Source organism: Phyllobates terribilis, unplaced genomic scaffold (assembly GCF_046119375.1).
Source record: "Phyllobates terribilis strain yellow unplaced genomic scaffold, ASM4611937v1 Scaffold_3__8_contigs__length_932513732, whole genome shotgun sequence".
NCBI lineage: Eukaryota > Metazoa > Chordata > Amphibia > Anura > Dendrobatidae > Phyllobates > Phyllobates terribilis.
Genome location: NW_027362763.1, coordinates 528,920,474 through 528,938,809, shown reverse-complemented (window position 1 = coordinate 528,938,809; position 18,336 = coordinate 528,920,474). Strand labels below are relative to the sequence as shown.

At 42.9% G+C, this 18,336-nt stretch overlaps 1 protein-coding gene across 3 annotated transcripts in view; it reads left to right on the top strand.

The window, feature by feature from the left end:
* Positions 1-17,841, top strand: part of SGK1 (serum/glucocorticoid regulated kinase 1) — a 207,916-nt gene extending 190,075 nt beyond the window's left edge. The window contains exons 1-11 of one of the 3 annotated variants that reach the window (XM_073671280.1): positions 5,346-5,520; positions 9,742-9,817; positions 10,520-10,595; positions 10,698-10,886; positions 11,060-11,191; positions 11,429-11,541; positions 11,880-12,003; positions 12,107-12,202; positions 12,306-12,461; positions 12,566-12,655; positions 13,071-17,841. In XM_073671280.1, coding sequence (XP_073527381.1) covers positions 5,487-5,520; positions 9,742-9,817; positions 10,520-10,595; positions 10,698-10,886; positions 11,060-11,191; positions 11,429-11,541; positions 11,880-12,003; positions 12,107-12,202; positions 12,306-12,461; positions 12,566-12,655; positions 13,071-13,238 — 1,254 coding nt within the window. In that variant the 5' untranslated portion in view covers positions 5,346-5,486 and the 3' untranslated portion in view covers positions 13,239-17,841. Of the gene's footprint in view, positions 1-5,345; positions 5,521-9,481; positions 9,654-9,741; positions 9,818-10,519; positions 10,596-10,697; positions 10,887-11,059; positions 11,192-11,428; positions 11,542-11,879; positions 12,004-12,106; positions 12,203-12,305; positions 12,462-12,565; positions 12,656-13,070 lie in introns of those variants that run through there. The other 2 variants (XM_073671279.1, XM_073671278.1) reach the window with 2 other exon arrangements.
* The last annotated feature ends 495 nt before the right edge of the window (positions 17,842-18,336 follow it).

The window sequence follows — 18,336 nt, the reverse complement described above, 5'->3', positions numbered from 1 at the left end:
ATTGAAAGACTTGTCTCCTAACGAGGTACCGTAATGTTTACCGGTAGGTTTTGCAGGTGGTGGCAGGTTAGTCTTTCTAACGCTCACACTGTTGTTAAAGTCTCTGTGCTTAGGTGTGACGCTTTCATACCTTGATGATGATGCTGCTAGAACTGCAGTGTTAGACTCCAGGAAATCGAGGCTGGGGTCATTCCTCATCTGGGCCTGTTCATCGATGAACCTGCAGAAATGGATAAATGGAGGAAAAGTGACATTGTGTGCTCTTTTGTATCTTGAGACCCACACTGCCCACTGAGGGTCTCTTTTTGCGAGTTCCAATTCCATGAGCAGATCACTTAAGTCCAGAAGCTTGTGGACTTCTTTAAGATTGATCTTTGGGATGGTCTCCAGTCTTTTGAATAAGGCCCTTTCAATGGCTTCAGCACTGCCAAATGTTTGTTCAAGTCTCTGCCAGGCAGCAGCGAGACCTGCTCCTGATTGTTCCACATAGACAGTCCTAAGGCTCTTGACACGATTTGTGCCCAACCATTTAATCTTCAGATCGAGCTCCTGCTCTGCGACAATGGCAGCCTTGAAGGTTGCTTTCCAGGCTCTGTAGTTCTCAGCACGGTCGTCAAATTTCATGAGACCGGTGTTGACTAGCTCTCTGCTCACCATGAACCTGGCAAGCTCAGACATGTCTGATTTTTCACTCCTTGTTGCCGTTTTAACTTGTGATGCCCCTTGGGCGTATAAGCTTTCTGGCGTGAAGCGGTGAGATGTTCCCGGGTAAAATGATGTTGCTGCAGGGTTGAGCTGTGGTTTAGCCTCTGGAGGTTCTGATAACTGCTGTTTAAGCTGTGGAAACAGGTCAGAAAGCACCTTATGGTCATCTTGCTTTATTAACTGTCCTTGAGAGGGCGTGTCGGGGTGTTGGTTTTCGGTTTGTGTGGGTGCTGTGGGCGACACCAGCGCAGCAGGTAGAGCTGACTTGGCAGTTTCAACGTTGTCAGCTTGAACATTGCTGAAAATAGGGGGCGCTGCAGATGACTGTATCAGCACATAGTCACTGGTACGATCAAATGGGTCGCCTGTGGTGGTAGGAAAACTGGATAAAGACTTTGACTTAATGCTTGTTTCAAGTACTTTTACCTTGGCTAGTGCAATTTCTTCTGCCATCTCTGTTTGAACAATCTTTATCTGAGCCTCTGCTTCTCCTCTCTCTCTTTTTGCCAGAGCCGCTGATTTCTTGGATTCTGAATCTGCCTCTGCTTTCTTGGCTTCTGCATCTGCTTTCTTGGCTTCTGTGTCTACTTTCTTGGTTTCTGCATCTGCCTCTGCTTTCTTGGCTTCAGCTTCTGCCTCCTTTTTTGTGAAGGAACATCTTATTCTGGATTCCTCGGCGGTTATACGGGCCTCTAGTAGTTTGTCACTCAGGAATGAACTTCTTGAGCATGATGATCTGTATGACTGAACAGAATGTCTAGATTAATTTGATCTATGCGATCTGGTTTCTTGCAAATGAATGATACGGAGTTCTGCCTTATCCTTAACACCCTGCACCATGGTGTCTCTTTCTCTGTCTATTGATTCTGCTTTGCTTAGCTCTGACAAGGCTTCATCAATACTAGAGTCTTTTAGAAAGGTCGCATACCTTGCAGACAGTCTCTTGTATCTTTCGTGAGCTGTGTTCAACCGTCTAATAGCGTCTTGTAAACTCGCTGCATCACTTTTGTAGTGTTGAAAACCTGACATGAGGGAGGCAACTCGTTCCCATAGACCTTCCAGGTTATCGAAGAGCTCATCTTTTGTGGTATGGTAATTTTCAGTGACTTTTAGGTTTGAGAGAGCGCATTGGTCGTGCGATTTTGTCTGCCGCAAGTGTGGGCTTTGCTTCCTGCTTTTCATAATGTTCAGAATCAGGTTGCATTTGCTGTATTTCAGTGCCAGGAGATTGTGCAGGACGTTTTTCGGCCATTTTGATTTTTTGGGTGCGAAAGTTACTGCACAGCTCCTATGGGTCACTCCAATAAGATTCCCTAAATATTTTGAGTGAATTGTGGGGTTCTAGTCTGGGTGTCCGTTGCTATGTGAAAAACTGTTATAACAGTCTGAGGTAAAATACCCAGAAAGTCTCTTTAAAAGGTGTAATCTGAGGTGAAACTGCACATAATATAAACTGTTCTTTAATTGTGCAAGCAAAGGGTTCATTTAAATGTGAAAACACCTTGGTGACATTTGTAGATTAATGCAGACGCGCTGCGCCTCTTCTGACTTGCCTGATGCTAGGGAGATTCCTGTGTGAGATGCAGCTGTGCTCTGGTGTACAGGCATAAGGCAGACATGATGACTGGACCCTTCAGACAATTTCTGACTGTTCTGTCTCCACATAAGCTGCTTGGAGGTGTAGCTGATATGTAAGATACTCTCGGGATTTTGTTTTCTTTACCTCCGTATCCAAAATGCGGAGCAGACAGGACCAGCGCACACTCAGCGTCCGCAGACTTGAGTGTAGAACCACAGCAAGGTGCAATTCAAGACTTGGTTTATTGAAAACCAGATACAGAAATAATACTTGATGGTATAATACTGTTGCTTTCTCTGAAGCCGCTGACGTCGGTTGCTGCTGGTCAGAAATTCATGACTTCGTTAGCCCAATAAGTGGTTCCTGTCTTACAGCAGCTCTGGCTATAAAATGGCAGCCAAGAGCACGTGACCCACCAACTGCCATGTGAAGCCACGCCCAGTTTTGAACCAACTTAATTGGAATGAACAAGAGTGAGCGGTGAATAAATACTGACCAGCAGATTGCGATGTAGCGATAGCAAATTCAGAACTTATATCCTAAGATCTGCAAAACAAACAACTGAACAGCAAATATTTCTGGGGGAACAGCACAGCACTAGCAACATGCTCAAGTGTCAGCCCATTCAAATTCCTTTTCACCTTTCATCTATCTCTAGCTCTCTATCCATATATCTGTATCTATCAATCTAGATCGATTGTTACAAGAAGGGGACAAGGATGGGGGCATTTCTATAAGATGGGACCAGGACGGGACATTTCTATATGATAGCAATCATAATGGGGGCATTACTCCAGGATAGGTAACCATTATACTTTAACATGACAGGGGACATTATTACAGAACAGAGGACATTAGTACAAAACAGGGGACATTATTACAGGACGGGGACATTAACATGATTGTAGATATTATTACAGGATGGGGGCCAGATTTTTTTGTAAAAATGTAAGTAAAAGAGAAGACCTGTACCATAACCCATATGATAAACACCATTAAAATGAATAAAAAACACACCAAAAAAAATGATGATCAAAAAATCATGTAGAAAAATAATGGGATCAATAAAAATGTAATCTTCTCCCGCAAAGAACGCGGCCCTTCATATTCAAACTTTTCCTATGTGCGGCCCATTTACCAGACTGAGTTTGAAACCCCTGATCTAATCTATTTATGTAAAATCTATTATATCTGTCTCTGTCTATTTATCTATCTATGGTATATATGTTTATTCTATATGCAACTGAGTATTTAACATCTTATCTTATTTTTTATCTCTTATCTATCTATAATGTATGCATCTATAATGTATCTATCCATATATATTCCTATTTATTATTTATATAATCTCTATTATTTATCTATCCATTTATCTATATTATCTATTTATCGATCTAATCTCTATCTAATATCTAGCCATCTATTATATATCTCTATTTATTATCTATCTAATCTCTATCTATCCATTATCTATTTATCTCTATCTATCTATCTATCTATCTATCTAATATCTATCTATTATAACCATTTGACTTCTATCTAAATGCTAGTAAGCTGTTTTGGCTTACTCCTCAATGTAACCTATAAGTCCAGAAGTTAGCTCAGCCTTGTAGTATAATTGTGATACAAGCACTATGCAGCTTTGTGTCTTTGTAGTTCATTCAGCTTTATTGAGTGCAGAACTTTTAATAGCTGGGGTCACTGTATAGGATTACATTGACAGGAAGGAAAAGGGAAAAACAGTGGAGAGAAGTGTATTTTTCCTGTAAGGAAATGCTTAGTAGGTGGCTGGCTGAACAGGGGGCGCCTGCTCCACCCTCTAGGTATCCGGTCGGGAGGAAAATCCAGTCTCAACAACTTGACTTTCATGTAGATGACACAAGAGACTGTGACCATCAGGCGCCACATAGCTCCAGTGCTGTCTCCAGAAGAGAAGACAGGAGCCCCCCCTCCCCAGCTTTTCCTTTTCCGCTCCCTCCTGCACACTACACAGGAGCAGCTTAGGGCAGGCACTGTCAGCTCACGCACTGTCAGCTCAGCTCAGGCACTATCAGCTCAGCTCAGGCACTATCAGGGGGCACTATCAGCTAAGCTCAGGCACTATCAGGGGGCACTATCAGCTCAGCTCAGGCACTGTCAGCTCAGGCACTGTCAGCTCAGTCACTGTCAGCTCAGGCTCTGTCAGGGGGCACTGTCAGCTCAGGCACTGTCAGCTCAGTCACTGTCAGCTCAGGCTCTGTCAGGGGGCACTATCAGCTCAAGCTCTGTCAGGGGGCACTGTCAGCTCAGGCTCTGTCAGGGGGCACTGTCAGCTCAGGCTCTGTCAGGGGGCACTGTCAGCTCACGCACTGTCAGGGGGCACTGTCAGCTCAGGCACTGTCAGCTCAGGCTCTGTCAGGGGGCTCTGTCAGGGGGCACTGTCAGCTCAGGCTCTGTCAGGGGGCACTGTCAGCTCAGGCTCTGTCAGGGGGCACTGTCAGCTCAGGCTCTGTCAGGGGGCACTGTCAGCTCAGGCTCTGTCAGGGGGCACTGTCAGCTCAGGCTCTGTCAGGGGGCACTGTCAGCTCAGGCTCTGTCAGGGGGCACTGTCAGCTCAGGCTCTGTCAGGGGGCACTGTCAGCTCAGGCTCTGTCAGGGGGCACTGTCAGCTCAGGCTCTGTCAGGGGACACTGTCAGCTCAGGCTCTGTCAGGGGACACTGTCAGCTCAGGCTCTGTCAGGGGACACTGTCAGCTCAGGCTCTGTCAGGGGACACTGTCAGCTCAGGCTCTGTCAGGGGACACTGTCAGCTCAGGCTCTGTCAGGGGACACTGTCAGCTCAGGCTCTGTCAGGGGGCACTGTCAGCTCAGGCTCTGTCAGGGGGCACTGTCAGCTCAGGCTCTGTCAGGGGGCACTGTCAGCTCAGGCTGTCAGGGGGCACTGTCAGCTCAGGCTCTGTCTAGGGGCACTGTCAGCTAACGCACTGTCAGGGGGCACTGTCAGCTCAGACACTGTCAGCTCAGGCTCTGGTGACTTTTGGACTGTGATGCTGCAGCAGTCAGCCAATCTCTCCCTGCACACTTATCTGCCCTGTGCTATAAAGTAGCAGGCTGCGCTCCTGAAGCTCCTTTCCCCACTCTGTGGATCTTATTCAGTGTCTTTAGAGGAGGAGTAAAGAGATTGTGTGGATTATATGACTGCCACTTCATAGCTGCATTCCAACATGAGAACTAAGACAGAAAAGTCGCCTCTTAAAGGTAGGTTATTGCATCCAGCCTGTCCCCATGGAATATAGCAGGAATGGTGCTTGATGCCAGCTGGTTGGCATCTGTGTGTCCTTCCCCAGGCTCCTGGATGTGGGCACTACTGTCAGGCTGACCTCTCTATTGTTCCTGGTGTTTACTAAATGAGTGAAAGTTGGATTTCTGATAGCTGAGCAATAACCTGTCCACCCAGCTGTGTGATGTGCTAATCCCTGTACTGGGTCAGCATTGTGTAGGAGCAGTGAGCAAACTGAGGAGATGGATGGATGGGACAGAGGTGATTAGATTATCATCTGCATATCGAGGCTCTGTCCTCTATGTTTGTACTTCACTTAAATAGAACTTTACTGTAAAAGAATCATGTATAGTGTGGAATAATAGTCTAGTAATCTCATACATAGCTCACACAGATTACTGGAAATGTGTCTGATAAAGTGACAAAACCTGCTGATTGCCCTTTTCACTTGTAACAAGGAATGAAAAGTTACTTTTAATTATATTCGGAATGTAAAAATGTAAAAGATACTTTGTCACAACCAAAAAAGTATGAAAGTCATAGCTTCCCTGGAGGTTGTGTATATTTAAATGTGCGACTCTCTGGCGCCCCCCAGTGGTCAGATCTGTGCGGCTGTACTACTGATGTAAATAAACCAGTCTATAGAATCTAATTTAGATTAGATTATCTAATCTATCTAAAAAATGTGAAAAATGAAGAAGCACAAGCCTTTTAATCACTGCTGGACACAGACAGAATTGGGCCCTTTGCAGTCCAATATCTCATCATACTGCACAATTCCACCTGCTTTGGAGGAGGTAGTGGCCCCTTTGCCTCTCTGGCCCCTGTGTGACTGCACAGGTTGCACCAGTGATATGTCCACCCTGCTTTTATTTGTATGAGCAGAGCAAGCCTACAGGTGAAACCCAACAACCTAGCTATATAAAAATACAAAAAGCGTAGGCAGCACTCCAGGTACTGTTAGAACAAAAAAACTTTTATTGCACCATGTGTAGAGCGGCAATGTATACATGGCCCAAAAAAAAGTTTTTTGTACTTTCTAAAATTCCTTGGAGTGCTGTCTATGCTTTTTGTATTTTTATATCTATCTATAATCTATGTATATATCTAACATCTATCCATTATCTATGTATCTAATCTTATCTGTCTAATATCTATCATCTTTTTATCTAATATCTATTAACTATCCATGTCTATACCTATTATCTATAGATTATCTATTCAATATCTATGTCTGCATATCTATCTCTACCGATCTGATCTATTTCTCTCTATCCATATCTATCTATATCTAATCTCTTATCTATCTCTAGTTATATATCTCTATTATCTATTTATTTATACAATCTCTATGTATTATCAATATATCTGTCTATATTATTTATATAATCTCTATGTAGTATCTATATAATATCTATTATCTATCTCTATTATCTATATATCTCTTTATTATCTAGCTAATCTCTGTATTATCTATATGTATTATCTAATCTCTACGCATTATCTATATATCTATCTCTTTATTATTTATATAATCTCTATGTATTATCTATATAATCTCTATGTATGATCTATATAATCTCTATGTAGTCTCTATATAATATCTCTATTATTTATATAATATCTAGCTCTATTATTTACATAATCTCTATGTAAAATCTATTTCTATTATTTATATAATCTCTATGTAGTATCTATCTCCTATCTATGGATCTCTCTATCCTGGAGCTGTGTGGAGCTTGGCTATGTAGTATCTATCTCCTATCCATGGATCTCGCTATCCTGGAGCTGTGTGGAGCTTGGCTATGTAGTATCTATCTCCTATCCATGGATCTCTCTATCCTGGAGCTGTGTGGAGCTTGGCTATGTAGTATCTATCTCCTATCCATGGATCTCTCTAGCCTGGAGCTGTGTGGAGCTTGGCTATGTAGTATCTATCTCCTATCCATGGATCTCTCTATCCTGGAGCTGTGTGGAGCTTGGCTATGTAGTATCTATCTCCTATCCATGGATCTCTCTAGCCTGGAGCTGTGTGGAGCTTGGCTATGTAGTATCTATCTCCTATCCATGGATCTCGCTATCCTGGAGCTGTGTGGAGCTTGGCTATGTAGTATCTATCTCCTATCCATGGATCTCTCTAGCCTGGAGCTGTGTGGAGCTTGGCTATGTAGTATCTATCTCCTATCCATGGATCTCTCTAGCCTGGAGCTGTGTGGAGCTTGGCTATGTAGTATCTATCTCCTATCCATGGATCTCTCTATCCTGGAGCTTTGTGGAGCTTGGCTATGTAGTATCTCCTATCTATGGATCTCTCTATCCTGGAGCTGTGTGGAGCTTGGCTATGTAGTATCTATCTCCTATCCATGGATCTCGCTATCCTGGAGCTGTGTGGAGCTTGGCTATGTAGTATCTATCTCCTATCCATGGATCTCTCTAGCCTGGAGCTGTGTGGAGCTTGGCTATGTAGTATCTATCTCCTATCCATGGATCTCTCTATCCTGGAGCTTTGTGGAGCTTGGCTATGTAGTATCTCCTATCTATGGATCTCTCTATCCTGGAGCTGTGTGGAGCTTGGCTATGTAGTATCTCCTATCTATGGATCTCTCTATCCTGGAGCTGTGTGGAGCTTGGCTATATAGTATCTCCTATCTATGGATCTCTCTAGCCTGGCGCTGTGTGGAGCTTGGCTATGTAGTACCTATCTCCAATCCATGGATCTCTCTAGCCTGGAGCTGTGTGGAGCTTGGCTATGTAGTATCTATCTCCTATCCATGGATCTCTCTATCCTGGAGCTGTGTGGAGCTTTGCTATGTAGTATCTATCTCCTATCCATGGATCTCTCTAGCCTGGAGCTGTGTGGAGCTTGGCTATGTAGTATCTATCTCCTATCCATGGATATCTCTAGCCTGGAGCTGTGTGGAGCTTGGTTATGTAGTATCTATCTCCTATCCATGGATATCTCTAGCCTGGAGCTGTGTGGAGCTTGGCTATGTAGTATCTATCTCCTATCCATGGATCTCTCTAGCCTGGAGCTGTGTGGAGCTTGGCTATGTAGTATCTATCTCCTATCCATGGATCTCTCTAGCCTGGAGCTGTGTGGAGCTTGGCTATGTAGTATCTATCTCCTATCCATGGATCTCTCTATCCTGGAGCTGTGTAGAGCTTGGCTATGTAGTATCTATCTCCTATCCATGGATATCTCTATCCTGGAGCTGTGTAGAGCTTGGCTATGTAGTATCTATCTCCTATCCATGGATATCTCTAGCCTGGAGCTGTGTGGAGCTTGGCTCCCTGCAGCCTTGGGCCTCTTCTTCCTCTGCCCCCTGTAGTGCAGGGTGACAGCACTATCCATAGAGATGGAGGCTCTGAGTGACTGCACAGTGGATCAGTAATGGCAGCTCCCGGTGCCTCCTCCCGCTGGCAGCCCCTTGCAGCTTGTCATGTGTGTGGAGGAGGATGAGCAGTGTGTGGGCACACATCGCCCACCACTGCGGTGGAGGCAGCAGCTGCTCGGTGGCACCTGTGCATGGCGTCTTCTCTGGGTGCTCTGCTTTCATGGCACAGGCTGACGTGCTCCGTGCGCCCTCACGGCTGCTGGGCGCAGGGTACACTGTTCTTGTGGCGGTGACATTGCTCCCAGCGTCCCCTCCCTCATGTGCACAGCCAGTGTGCCGTGTGCTGGGGTAACCGTGCCCGGCCTGTAGCCGGTACTGCCCTCCATTCTTCCGGGTAGAACTGGACATAAAGTTCTGGAGCAGTCAGTGAGGCCGCAGAGTCCCCAGTCCCCGTGACGTCAGAGACCGGACGAGGGGCGGAGCTGCAGGAGGCGGAGCTGCAGCAGGCGCCGGCGGACTGACCCCGGCTGGATCTGGGCTCTTTGAACCTGTGCCAAGTTTCTTTCATTGTGCGCCTTAGCCCCGCCTACCAGCTCATCCCCTATATAAAGCCCCGCTCTGGCGGCTCAGCAAGTGCGAGCTGTCCTCGGAGTTACAGTCACTGCGGTTCTCCTAAGGATTTATAACCAGAGCAACAATGACAGTAAAGACTGAGAGCACACCGACTAATACTCTAACTTACTCCAAGATGAGGGGCATGGTGGCCATACTCATCGGTGAGTGCAGGGGGCTGCCCTGGATGCTGGACCCTGGCTGTGGATCTCTGTGCACTGTACTCAGCCCTTCTTTCCTTGTGTCTTACAGCTTTTATGAAACAGAGAAGAATGGGATTGAACGACTTCATCCAGAAGATCTCCACTAACTCCTATGCCTGCAAACAGTAAGTCATGTTCCACTGTTATCTGCTGCTAGTTCTTGTAGCATTCTTCTGCAGATTGCAAAGGGTTAATGGATGGCACCTAATGCATTAGCTAATCCGGAGCAGTTTATGATAAAATGCATATTAGATCTAGTGTAACCTACAATGGGATCATCAGTGAGAGGTCTCCTTCCTACCAATACTATTAGATCTAAAGAAACCTACAAGGTGATCATCCATGAGAGGTCTCCTTCCTACCAATACTATTAGATCTAGTGAAACCTACAAGGTGATCATCCATGAGAAGTCTCCTTCCTCCTAATATTAGATCTAAAGAAACCTACAAGGTGATCATCAGCTAGAAGACTCCTTCCATCCAGTACTATTAGGTCTAGTGAAACCTACAAGGTGATCATCAGTGAGAAGTCTCCTTCCATCCAATACTATTAGATCAAGTGAAACTTAAAAGGTGATCATCAGTGAGAGGTCTCCTTCCTCCCAATACAATTGGATATAGTGAAACCTATAATGGGATCATCAGTGAGAGGTCTTCCATCCAATACTATTAGCTCTAGTGACATGTTACAAAGTAACAGCATCAGTAAAAGTTTCTTCCTTCCAAGTACTGAAGCAACTAGTGCTGCTGTATCATCTTGCATTGCACGTTGCCCTCTGCTGGTCACTGACTGCTATTGTTAAGATGTGCATTTATTTCTTTTCTAGCCCAGAGGTTCAGTCCATCTTGACTATTTCACAACCCCAAGAGCCAGAACTACTGAATGGCAATCCTTCTCCTCCAGTAAGTCATCATAATAGATAATACTGTTTTTATATAGAAATTCTCTGAAATCTAGTGATTGTGATCTTAGTATCGTAGAACCAACTTATTTAATTCTTGCAGCCCAGTCCATCTCAACAAATCAACCTTGGACCTTCATCCAATCCTCATGCCAAGCCATCTGACTTCCAGTTCCTAAAGATCATTGGGAAGGGTAGCTTCGGGAAAGTGCTTTTGGCAAGACACACAGCTGATGAGAAATTCTATGCGGTTAAAGTCCTCCAGAAAAAGGCAATCCTAAAGAAAAAAGAGGTAATGTGCTTAATGTATTTACTTCTTATACGGTGACTCACTGTGATAATTGTGGGATTATGGTAATCTGCATGGGGAAAATGATCTCATCCAATTCTGACAAATACTGTGGTTATTAAAGGTGAGAACACAATGTAGATGAAAAGTAACCCCATATCCATTCTCAATTTCAGGAGAAACACATCATGTCAGAACGTAACGTGCTGCTGAAAAATGTGAAACACCCGTTCCTGGTTGGGCTCCACTTCTCTTTCCAGACAGCCAGCAGACTATACTTCATTCTGGACTACATCAATGGTGGAGAGGTAAGCAGCGGTTACATGGAGCTTGCTTATTCTGCACACTCTTCTTTTTCCTATAGAGACCATAGTCATGGGCTGTAGACTTGCTCCATTTAGTATGTCCTTGGCTGCTGCCATGGTCAGAGCGCTCACTGGTAAACCCTTAATTTCCAGCAATTGTTTTACATGCCGTGCACACCAAAAGTGTATTGTGCAGCTGATTGACGTGGTTTAATATTTGCTTCTGTTTCTCTCTTGCAGCTATTCTACCATCTCCAGAGGGAACGTTGCTTCCTGGAACCACGAGCTCGGTTTTATGCCGCTGAGATAGCCAGTGCACTGGGATACTTGCATTCTCTTAACATAGTCTACAGGTAATACAGTCCTACATAGCATTTCTTAGTAATATTTATCTGAAGAAAGCAGGCAGCACTCAATAGCAGATTCCATGTGCAAAAGTGGTGCGTTTGTTGGCTCATGTGAACAGGTGGCAACATTTTTACTGTAACTCACGAGAGCTTGATAAAGGCTCACTTGCTATTGAGTCAACATTTTGCCACTTGTTCACATAGGCCAATAAATACATAATTTTTTGCATGGAATCTACATTTCTATGTACCATACATCTGGGTGTTGCATCTATACCTATACCTGCACTTTTGCTTGAGCATCAAACAATGTTATAAATGTTCATTTTTGTTTTGTTTTATAGAGACTTGAAGCCTGAGAACATATTACTGGATTCACAGGGTCACATTGTACTTACTGATTTTGGACTTTGCAAGGAGAACATTGAGCCCAACGGCACAACTTCTACTTTCTGTGGCACTCCAGAGGTAAATATTCCGAAATTCTCATGTATACTATGGATTTTTTGAAGGTTTATGCCCCAAGAGTGACTGATACCATGTCACTTAACGGCTTCTGTCTTGTTTCCAGTACCTTGCACCAGAAGTTCTTCACAAACAGCCTTATGACAGGACAGTTGACTGGTGGTGCCTGGGAGCTGTTCTCTATGAGATGTTGTATGGCCTGGTAAGTAGATCTTATACTCCTGGTCTTATGATGCAGAATTGGTAACTAAAGGGGTGTAATGTAAGTGTTAACATTGCCCTAATTAAATGCATATTCTCCACAGCCACCATTCTACAGCCGAAACACAGCCGAGATGTATGACAACATCCTGAACAAGCCACTACAGCTGAAACCAAACATAACCAACTCAGCCAGGAACCTTCTGGAGGGCCTTTTGCAGAAAGATCGGACAAAGAGACTTGGTGCCAAGAATGACTTTGTAAGTAGATTCTAAATATAAATTCCAGGACTTCCAACCGCTGATACAGCCTGCATGTCTAATTACTTTTGATTGGACTAATCTAATTCCTCCTTTGCTGACAGATGGAGATTAAGAACCACATCTTTTTCTCTCCAATTAACTGGGATGATCTCATCAATAAGAAGATTACCCCTCCTTTTAACCCAAATGTGGTAAGTATCTGGAATTACAGCTATGTCTTATTGTCATTGCGGTTATTTTAGGTGCGATTATACATTGCATTATGTTATTGGTTATTAAGGCGTACACTAGTATATATTTGCACACATTGTGAAATGACTAGAATGTGGTTTCTGCATAAACCCTGAGACTCCATTGATCGATGTAATAAAAGATCAAAGCGACAACATTTGTGAATTCATTTCGTAAAGCTTTATGTTTTATAGAAATACATGTACATACATCACTTGTCATTGGGACATTTGATGTCCCCTTAGTTATATAGTCGGTGACTATGGCATAGAGTGTTCATTATTCACTATGATTTCTGGTAGAAACAGTACCATTTATTTAAGCTTATTTCTTCATCGGTCTAATCGATTTGTCTCTCTCATTGTTTTTTTTCAGAGTGGTCCCAATGATCTGCAACACTTTGATCCCGAATTCACAGAAGAACCAGTTCCGAATTCCATCGGCCAGTCACCGGATAGCATCCTCATTACCGCAAGCATTAAAGAGGCTGCAGAAGCTTTTATGGGCTTCTCCTATGCTCCACCTATGGAATCTTTCCTTTGAGGGACATTCTTACCATGTGGTCATTTTGAGTCACTTAAAATATATATTTTTTTTCTAACGAGAGAAAAAAAAAAAAGAAAATTGCACATCCTTCATGACGGCATCACAGCCTTAATTTCAACACCACCAGTTTTTCTGGAAGAACGCACAGTGGAGCTTAGTCAAAGGAGGAACAAGTGACTTTAGTAAGGGCACGGCTCTTAGTTATGAGGAGTCATTGTCTTTCGAGGAGCTGAGTGCAGGTCGTGGACTTTGAGAAATCAGACACGGGAAAATGAAGAGATGGAGCTATAAGAAACGTTGTTTTGTTTTTATTTTTTTGCAACGTGCCTTTCTCAATTCAGAGATCCGGTGTAGCTTGAGAATTGTCCACATGAGATGGAAGTTCTTGGGTGGAGACTCTGGTTTTACAAGTGAACAGTGATACGAGTGTGACGCTGTGGTTTTTCACACGTTAATGTGACACTAATTCTGGGGCATTGTACTTTTTTTCTTCCATATGTGGAAGCTAAAGTTAATGTAAACCATGTTTTTGTTTTTTGTCTAGATACTAAGTAAATGTATTGCCATGGGCTTGCAATGACCATTGTTTTCAATGCTTGAAGGAAAGCATTTGCTGCTATACAGATTTCTATTTTTTAGAAACGGTTTTATGGACCAAAATGCCCCACATTTAGATGTTCAAAGCTGTTAACATGTGGTTTTAATGTACATTATTTAAGTTTATTTTTGGACATTCCTGACCATCTTTGTGCATATTGTATATAATCAAGAGCTGTATATTTAAACTGACAGAAAACATAATGCCAATGTACTGTAATTAATGAGAGAATATGTACCTTTCTTTTGTGACCAAACCCAAGGGTTTGCAATAAAACTTAAAAAAACAAACAAAAAAAATAACCTCTGCTATTCTAAGCTGGTGTAAAAAATGAAATATTCAGACGGAAGAAGAGTAATCTAGCAATAAAGTGGGTGAATGGCGAGTCCAATGAAGATTGCTGTACAGCAAGATGGGGATAAGCTTGCGCTCATAATAATGTGACGGGCTCAAATGAATCAGATGGAAGTGGTTGGTTGCTGTGAGTTTAGCACTTTGGTTTTGCTTCAGTCTTATGTATTGTCCATAGCCCTACTATGAACACTAATACTTGGAGTCTCAGATGTTAGTACCATGTCAGACTGGCTTTAAGCCGTCATTTCAGGCCCTGAGAGTCTTGATTGGCTCGGGCTTTTCATCTGTAATACAGATGCGCTCTCAAAGGGGTTGACAACTATATATTCACAAGTTTTGGAACCTGATACTGGGACACCTACTAATATAAAAGTATTACAGATTCTCCTCGTGTACTTGACGTTCTGCAGTCTCAAAATGGCTTCTGACAGAGCAGCATGAGACCAGCCTTGTCAGACAATAATTGAAAAACATCTTCTCGTTTGAGGTGTTGGTTATTTGGTGGCAGCTGATGGACAGGTCTGGCCACATGTTCCTCCACTAGCCACCATTTTGAGTACAGGAGAGCTGAGTAATCTGAGGAAGAGTAGGAGAACCTGTAATACTACTCCTATAATAATCCCCCAACACGCCTATTAAAGACAAAGTGGCCAACCCTCTTCTAATGCTAGCTTGGAACCAACCGAAGACTAGGCCTACGTGTGTAGGTTGTGACATGACATCTACTCCTTTTGGTCACCACACTATATGAATGCCTTAGCTGAGATATCTGACTGCCATCTCATAGTAAAGGCACTTGCTCCCATAGGCTGCAGTGATCCTGTAGGTCCATGTGACATAGCAAAAGCCTAAATGTCATTCCCCAGTAACTGGGGCTATGAGCATTTGCATCAATATAACACTGGTAACTTGTATCAAAAAGTGACCATGTTCTTGGTAACCAATCTGGTAGATTATGGTTGCTATGGTCAATTAAACTGGTATTACTTAAGACATATGGACTAACACGTCTATGGTTTCAGTAGGCCCATACCGCAGTCTGTAACACCACCTGTAGTGATCATGTTAGATTGTCCATCTTCTATAGCGCCATACCAGGTTATGGTGTAATTGGATGGACATTTGTGTAGAGAAACTTGTATGGAATGTCTACTTTGTACTTGTCCATTACTCGTCATCACCTGCTTTAGTTACTTAAACAGGCACTTTTACCCTTGTCAGAAAGTAGTGGACATGTGCAACCGCCACTGTGTTGATTCCTTATGGGGCTTCCCCAATGCTTTGTTCGGATTTTCCCGACAGCCCCATAGAGAATGATGAAAACAGTGGTCAGGCGTCCAACTTGCTGTGCCATCTGGGATAAAAGTTCCACGATCTGCCGTGGCCAGATCCCATCAATCATCCTATCCTGTGGATAGATAACTTGTTTTAACTGGACAACCCCTTTAAATTCTATAAAAGTAGTATTCATGTATGGAGACATTACAGGAGTCAGTTCTGTTCTCATCAATGAGTAGACGGCCACATTGTCTGCAGTGTTCATATAAAGAGCAGTGACACCTGCAGGCTGTATGAAGCTACTACACACTATGATTCTTTCATATGAACAGTCTGAAGTTAGTTTGCTTTGGTAAAGTAAAGTAGGCCATGAATGTGACTGCATCCATTAGCTTCATTAAGAAACTGAACCAATCCTTCACAACTATAACCAACTCCTATTTCATGTTTGCCAGATGGCTTATTTTTTTCCTTATCATAAACTGTTGAGTCTTTGTACATTTCAACACTTAAAGGGGTTGTCCACTTATTTATTATATTTTGGGGACATGATTGTGTCACACTTAATAACCCTTTAACTCAAAATCACATACACGTACTTGACTGCAGAGGTTCCCATTTATGGAGAGGGCTCAGGAGCTGTAATCATCACTGTCCCCATTGGGGCTCTCTGTCTATATTCCCTATCAGTATGGCTTTGGAGCAAACTGGAGTACCCAGAGGAAACCCACACAAACACGGGGAGAACATATAAACGCCTAGCAGATATTTCCCTTAGTGGGATTTGAACCCAGGACCCCAGCGCTGTTCGAATCTCTGACAGCAGCATTTAAATGGAACTTGTGTTGGTGTTTGCATACATCGGCCCCCAAAATGTGATCACAGGGCCCCAAGGGTTTACTATTGCAGCTAAGGGCCTGCTGAAGGAGGGAAAAAGAGGGAAAAACTAAAGTGCAAAAAAAATCACCTGCTGATGGTGATTAGACCAGTCCATCGGCCATCTCTGATTGAAAAACGACTCTGCCAAATGAAATATTATTAATTTTTTTATTTGGAGATAACTGATGGACAGGTCTGCTCACGCGCTCCTCTATCGGCAGTTATTTTGTAGACAGGAGACCTGCGCTGTCTATAAGGAAGGCTGGAGTAACAATGGAGGAGGAGAATCTGTCATACTTATATATTAGCAAGTGTCACAAAAATTGTGTCTCCTATATATTTGCTATAATAAATAAGTGGCAAACTCTTTCAGGAGGAAACAGGCACAGTTAAATTAATTAATTTCCTAGACTCCTGCATAAAGCCTGATAGGTGATGTACTGTATGTTTGTGAAGGATTTAAAGGGTTATCCTCTATTCATAAGGAAAAACTGAGTATAGCGCTCGGCTATTTCCAGCCAAGCCGCATAGAGTGAATGGAACAGAGATCAAGGATGTGCAACTCCGCTCCATTCAAAAAGGGATTCTGGTGATTCAGGATCCCCATTTACAGGATTGTTGCAGACCCCCGGTGATCAGTAAGTTATTTCATATCCTAAGAATAGAGAATAATTTGCAATTCCAGGAATAATCCGTTAAAGTACACCTCCAATTATATAAAACAAATAATAACACTGTAGGATGTAGAATGGTTTTTCTAAATTCATTGCATAGTAGTAACTACTATACAGCGGTACGGACCAGTCATGGTCAATGCTGTGGGCTGCTTATAACTATCAATAGGAAACTCCTGTGTTCTAGCTCCTGTTTCCACTACGATATGATGTAGAATGTAAAGTGATGCCCTACTGGATATGGGAGCCTCGGAAACAGGACAGGACATTCTCTATTATAGTCAATAGATTTGATTAGCCTTCAGTATGGCTTGTGGCTGGTCTGTGCTACTATATGGAAGCAGAAAAATGATTATTATGTGTAATTGTGTTTCTTTATAATTAGAGGTACACTTTGATATTAAAAGTACACGGTGTGAACTAGATCCATTGTCTTCAGAAAATACCTTTTCAATCAGACCTTAAAGTTGCATTCCAGTTGGAATAAGTAATCACATATCCTGTGTTTAACTCAGTGGGGATCTGACTTCAGGGACCTCCAGCGATCTTCAAAAGGGAGCACTGCCTCTCCATTCTAACAGGGTTAAAAGTGTCCCCTTCTGGTGATAAGTTCATAGATGATAACTTGATCCAATCGGAATGTCCCTTTAAGCATCAAAATGAGGGTCTATTTCTCACATTTAATGTTGTTTAACTTTAACACAACTATTGTTTTTCTCTGATATTCTGTATTACTATTGTTTACTGTGCCCTTAATACTTGTGTGCTAAAGTTGTATGTATTTTTGACACAATATTAATAAAAGTATTCTACTTTATACTGTTTTGTTTTTATTATTATTTGTTATGTTAGAGTGACACCTACAGGAAACCATGAGAACTGAGCTAAAAAGAAATTGGGTTTTTAACATGAATGATCCACAGGATAGATGATTAAAGAAGTGGTTTTAAAGGGGTTAAGGCCACGGCCCCACTATCAGTATTCGGTCAGTATTTTTTCTCAGGAGTGGGAGCCAAAACCAGGAGTGGGTGATAAATGCTGAATTGGTGACTTGTTTCTATTATACCTTTTCTCTGATTGTTCCTCACCTGGTTTTGGCTCCCACTTCTGAGAAAAAAATACTGACCGGATACTGACCAAATACTGATAGTGAGGCTGTGGCCTTAGGCTACAAGTCTGTAGTCACTCTATGTGACTGCAGATTTATGACTACTCATATCACATGCTCTGCACGCTGTGAGGATTCGCCGGACTGGGCGATAATGTGACCACAAGTATGTGATTTGTATACTTCCGGCCGCATTCCGACTAA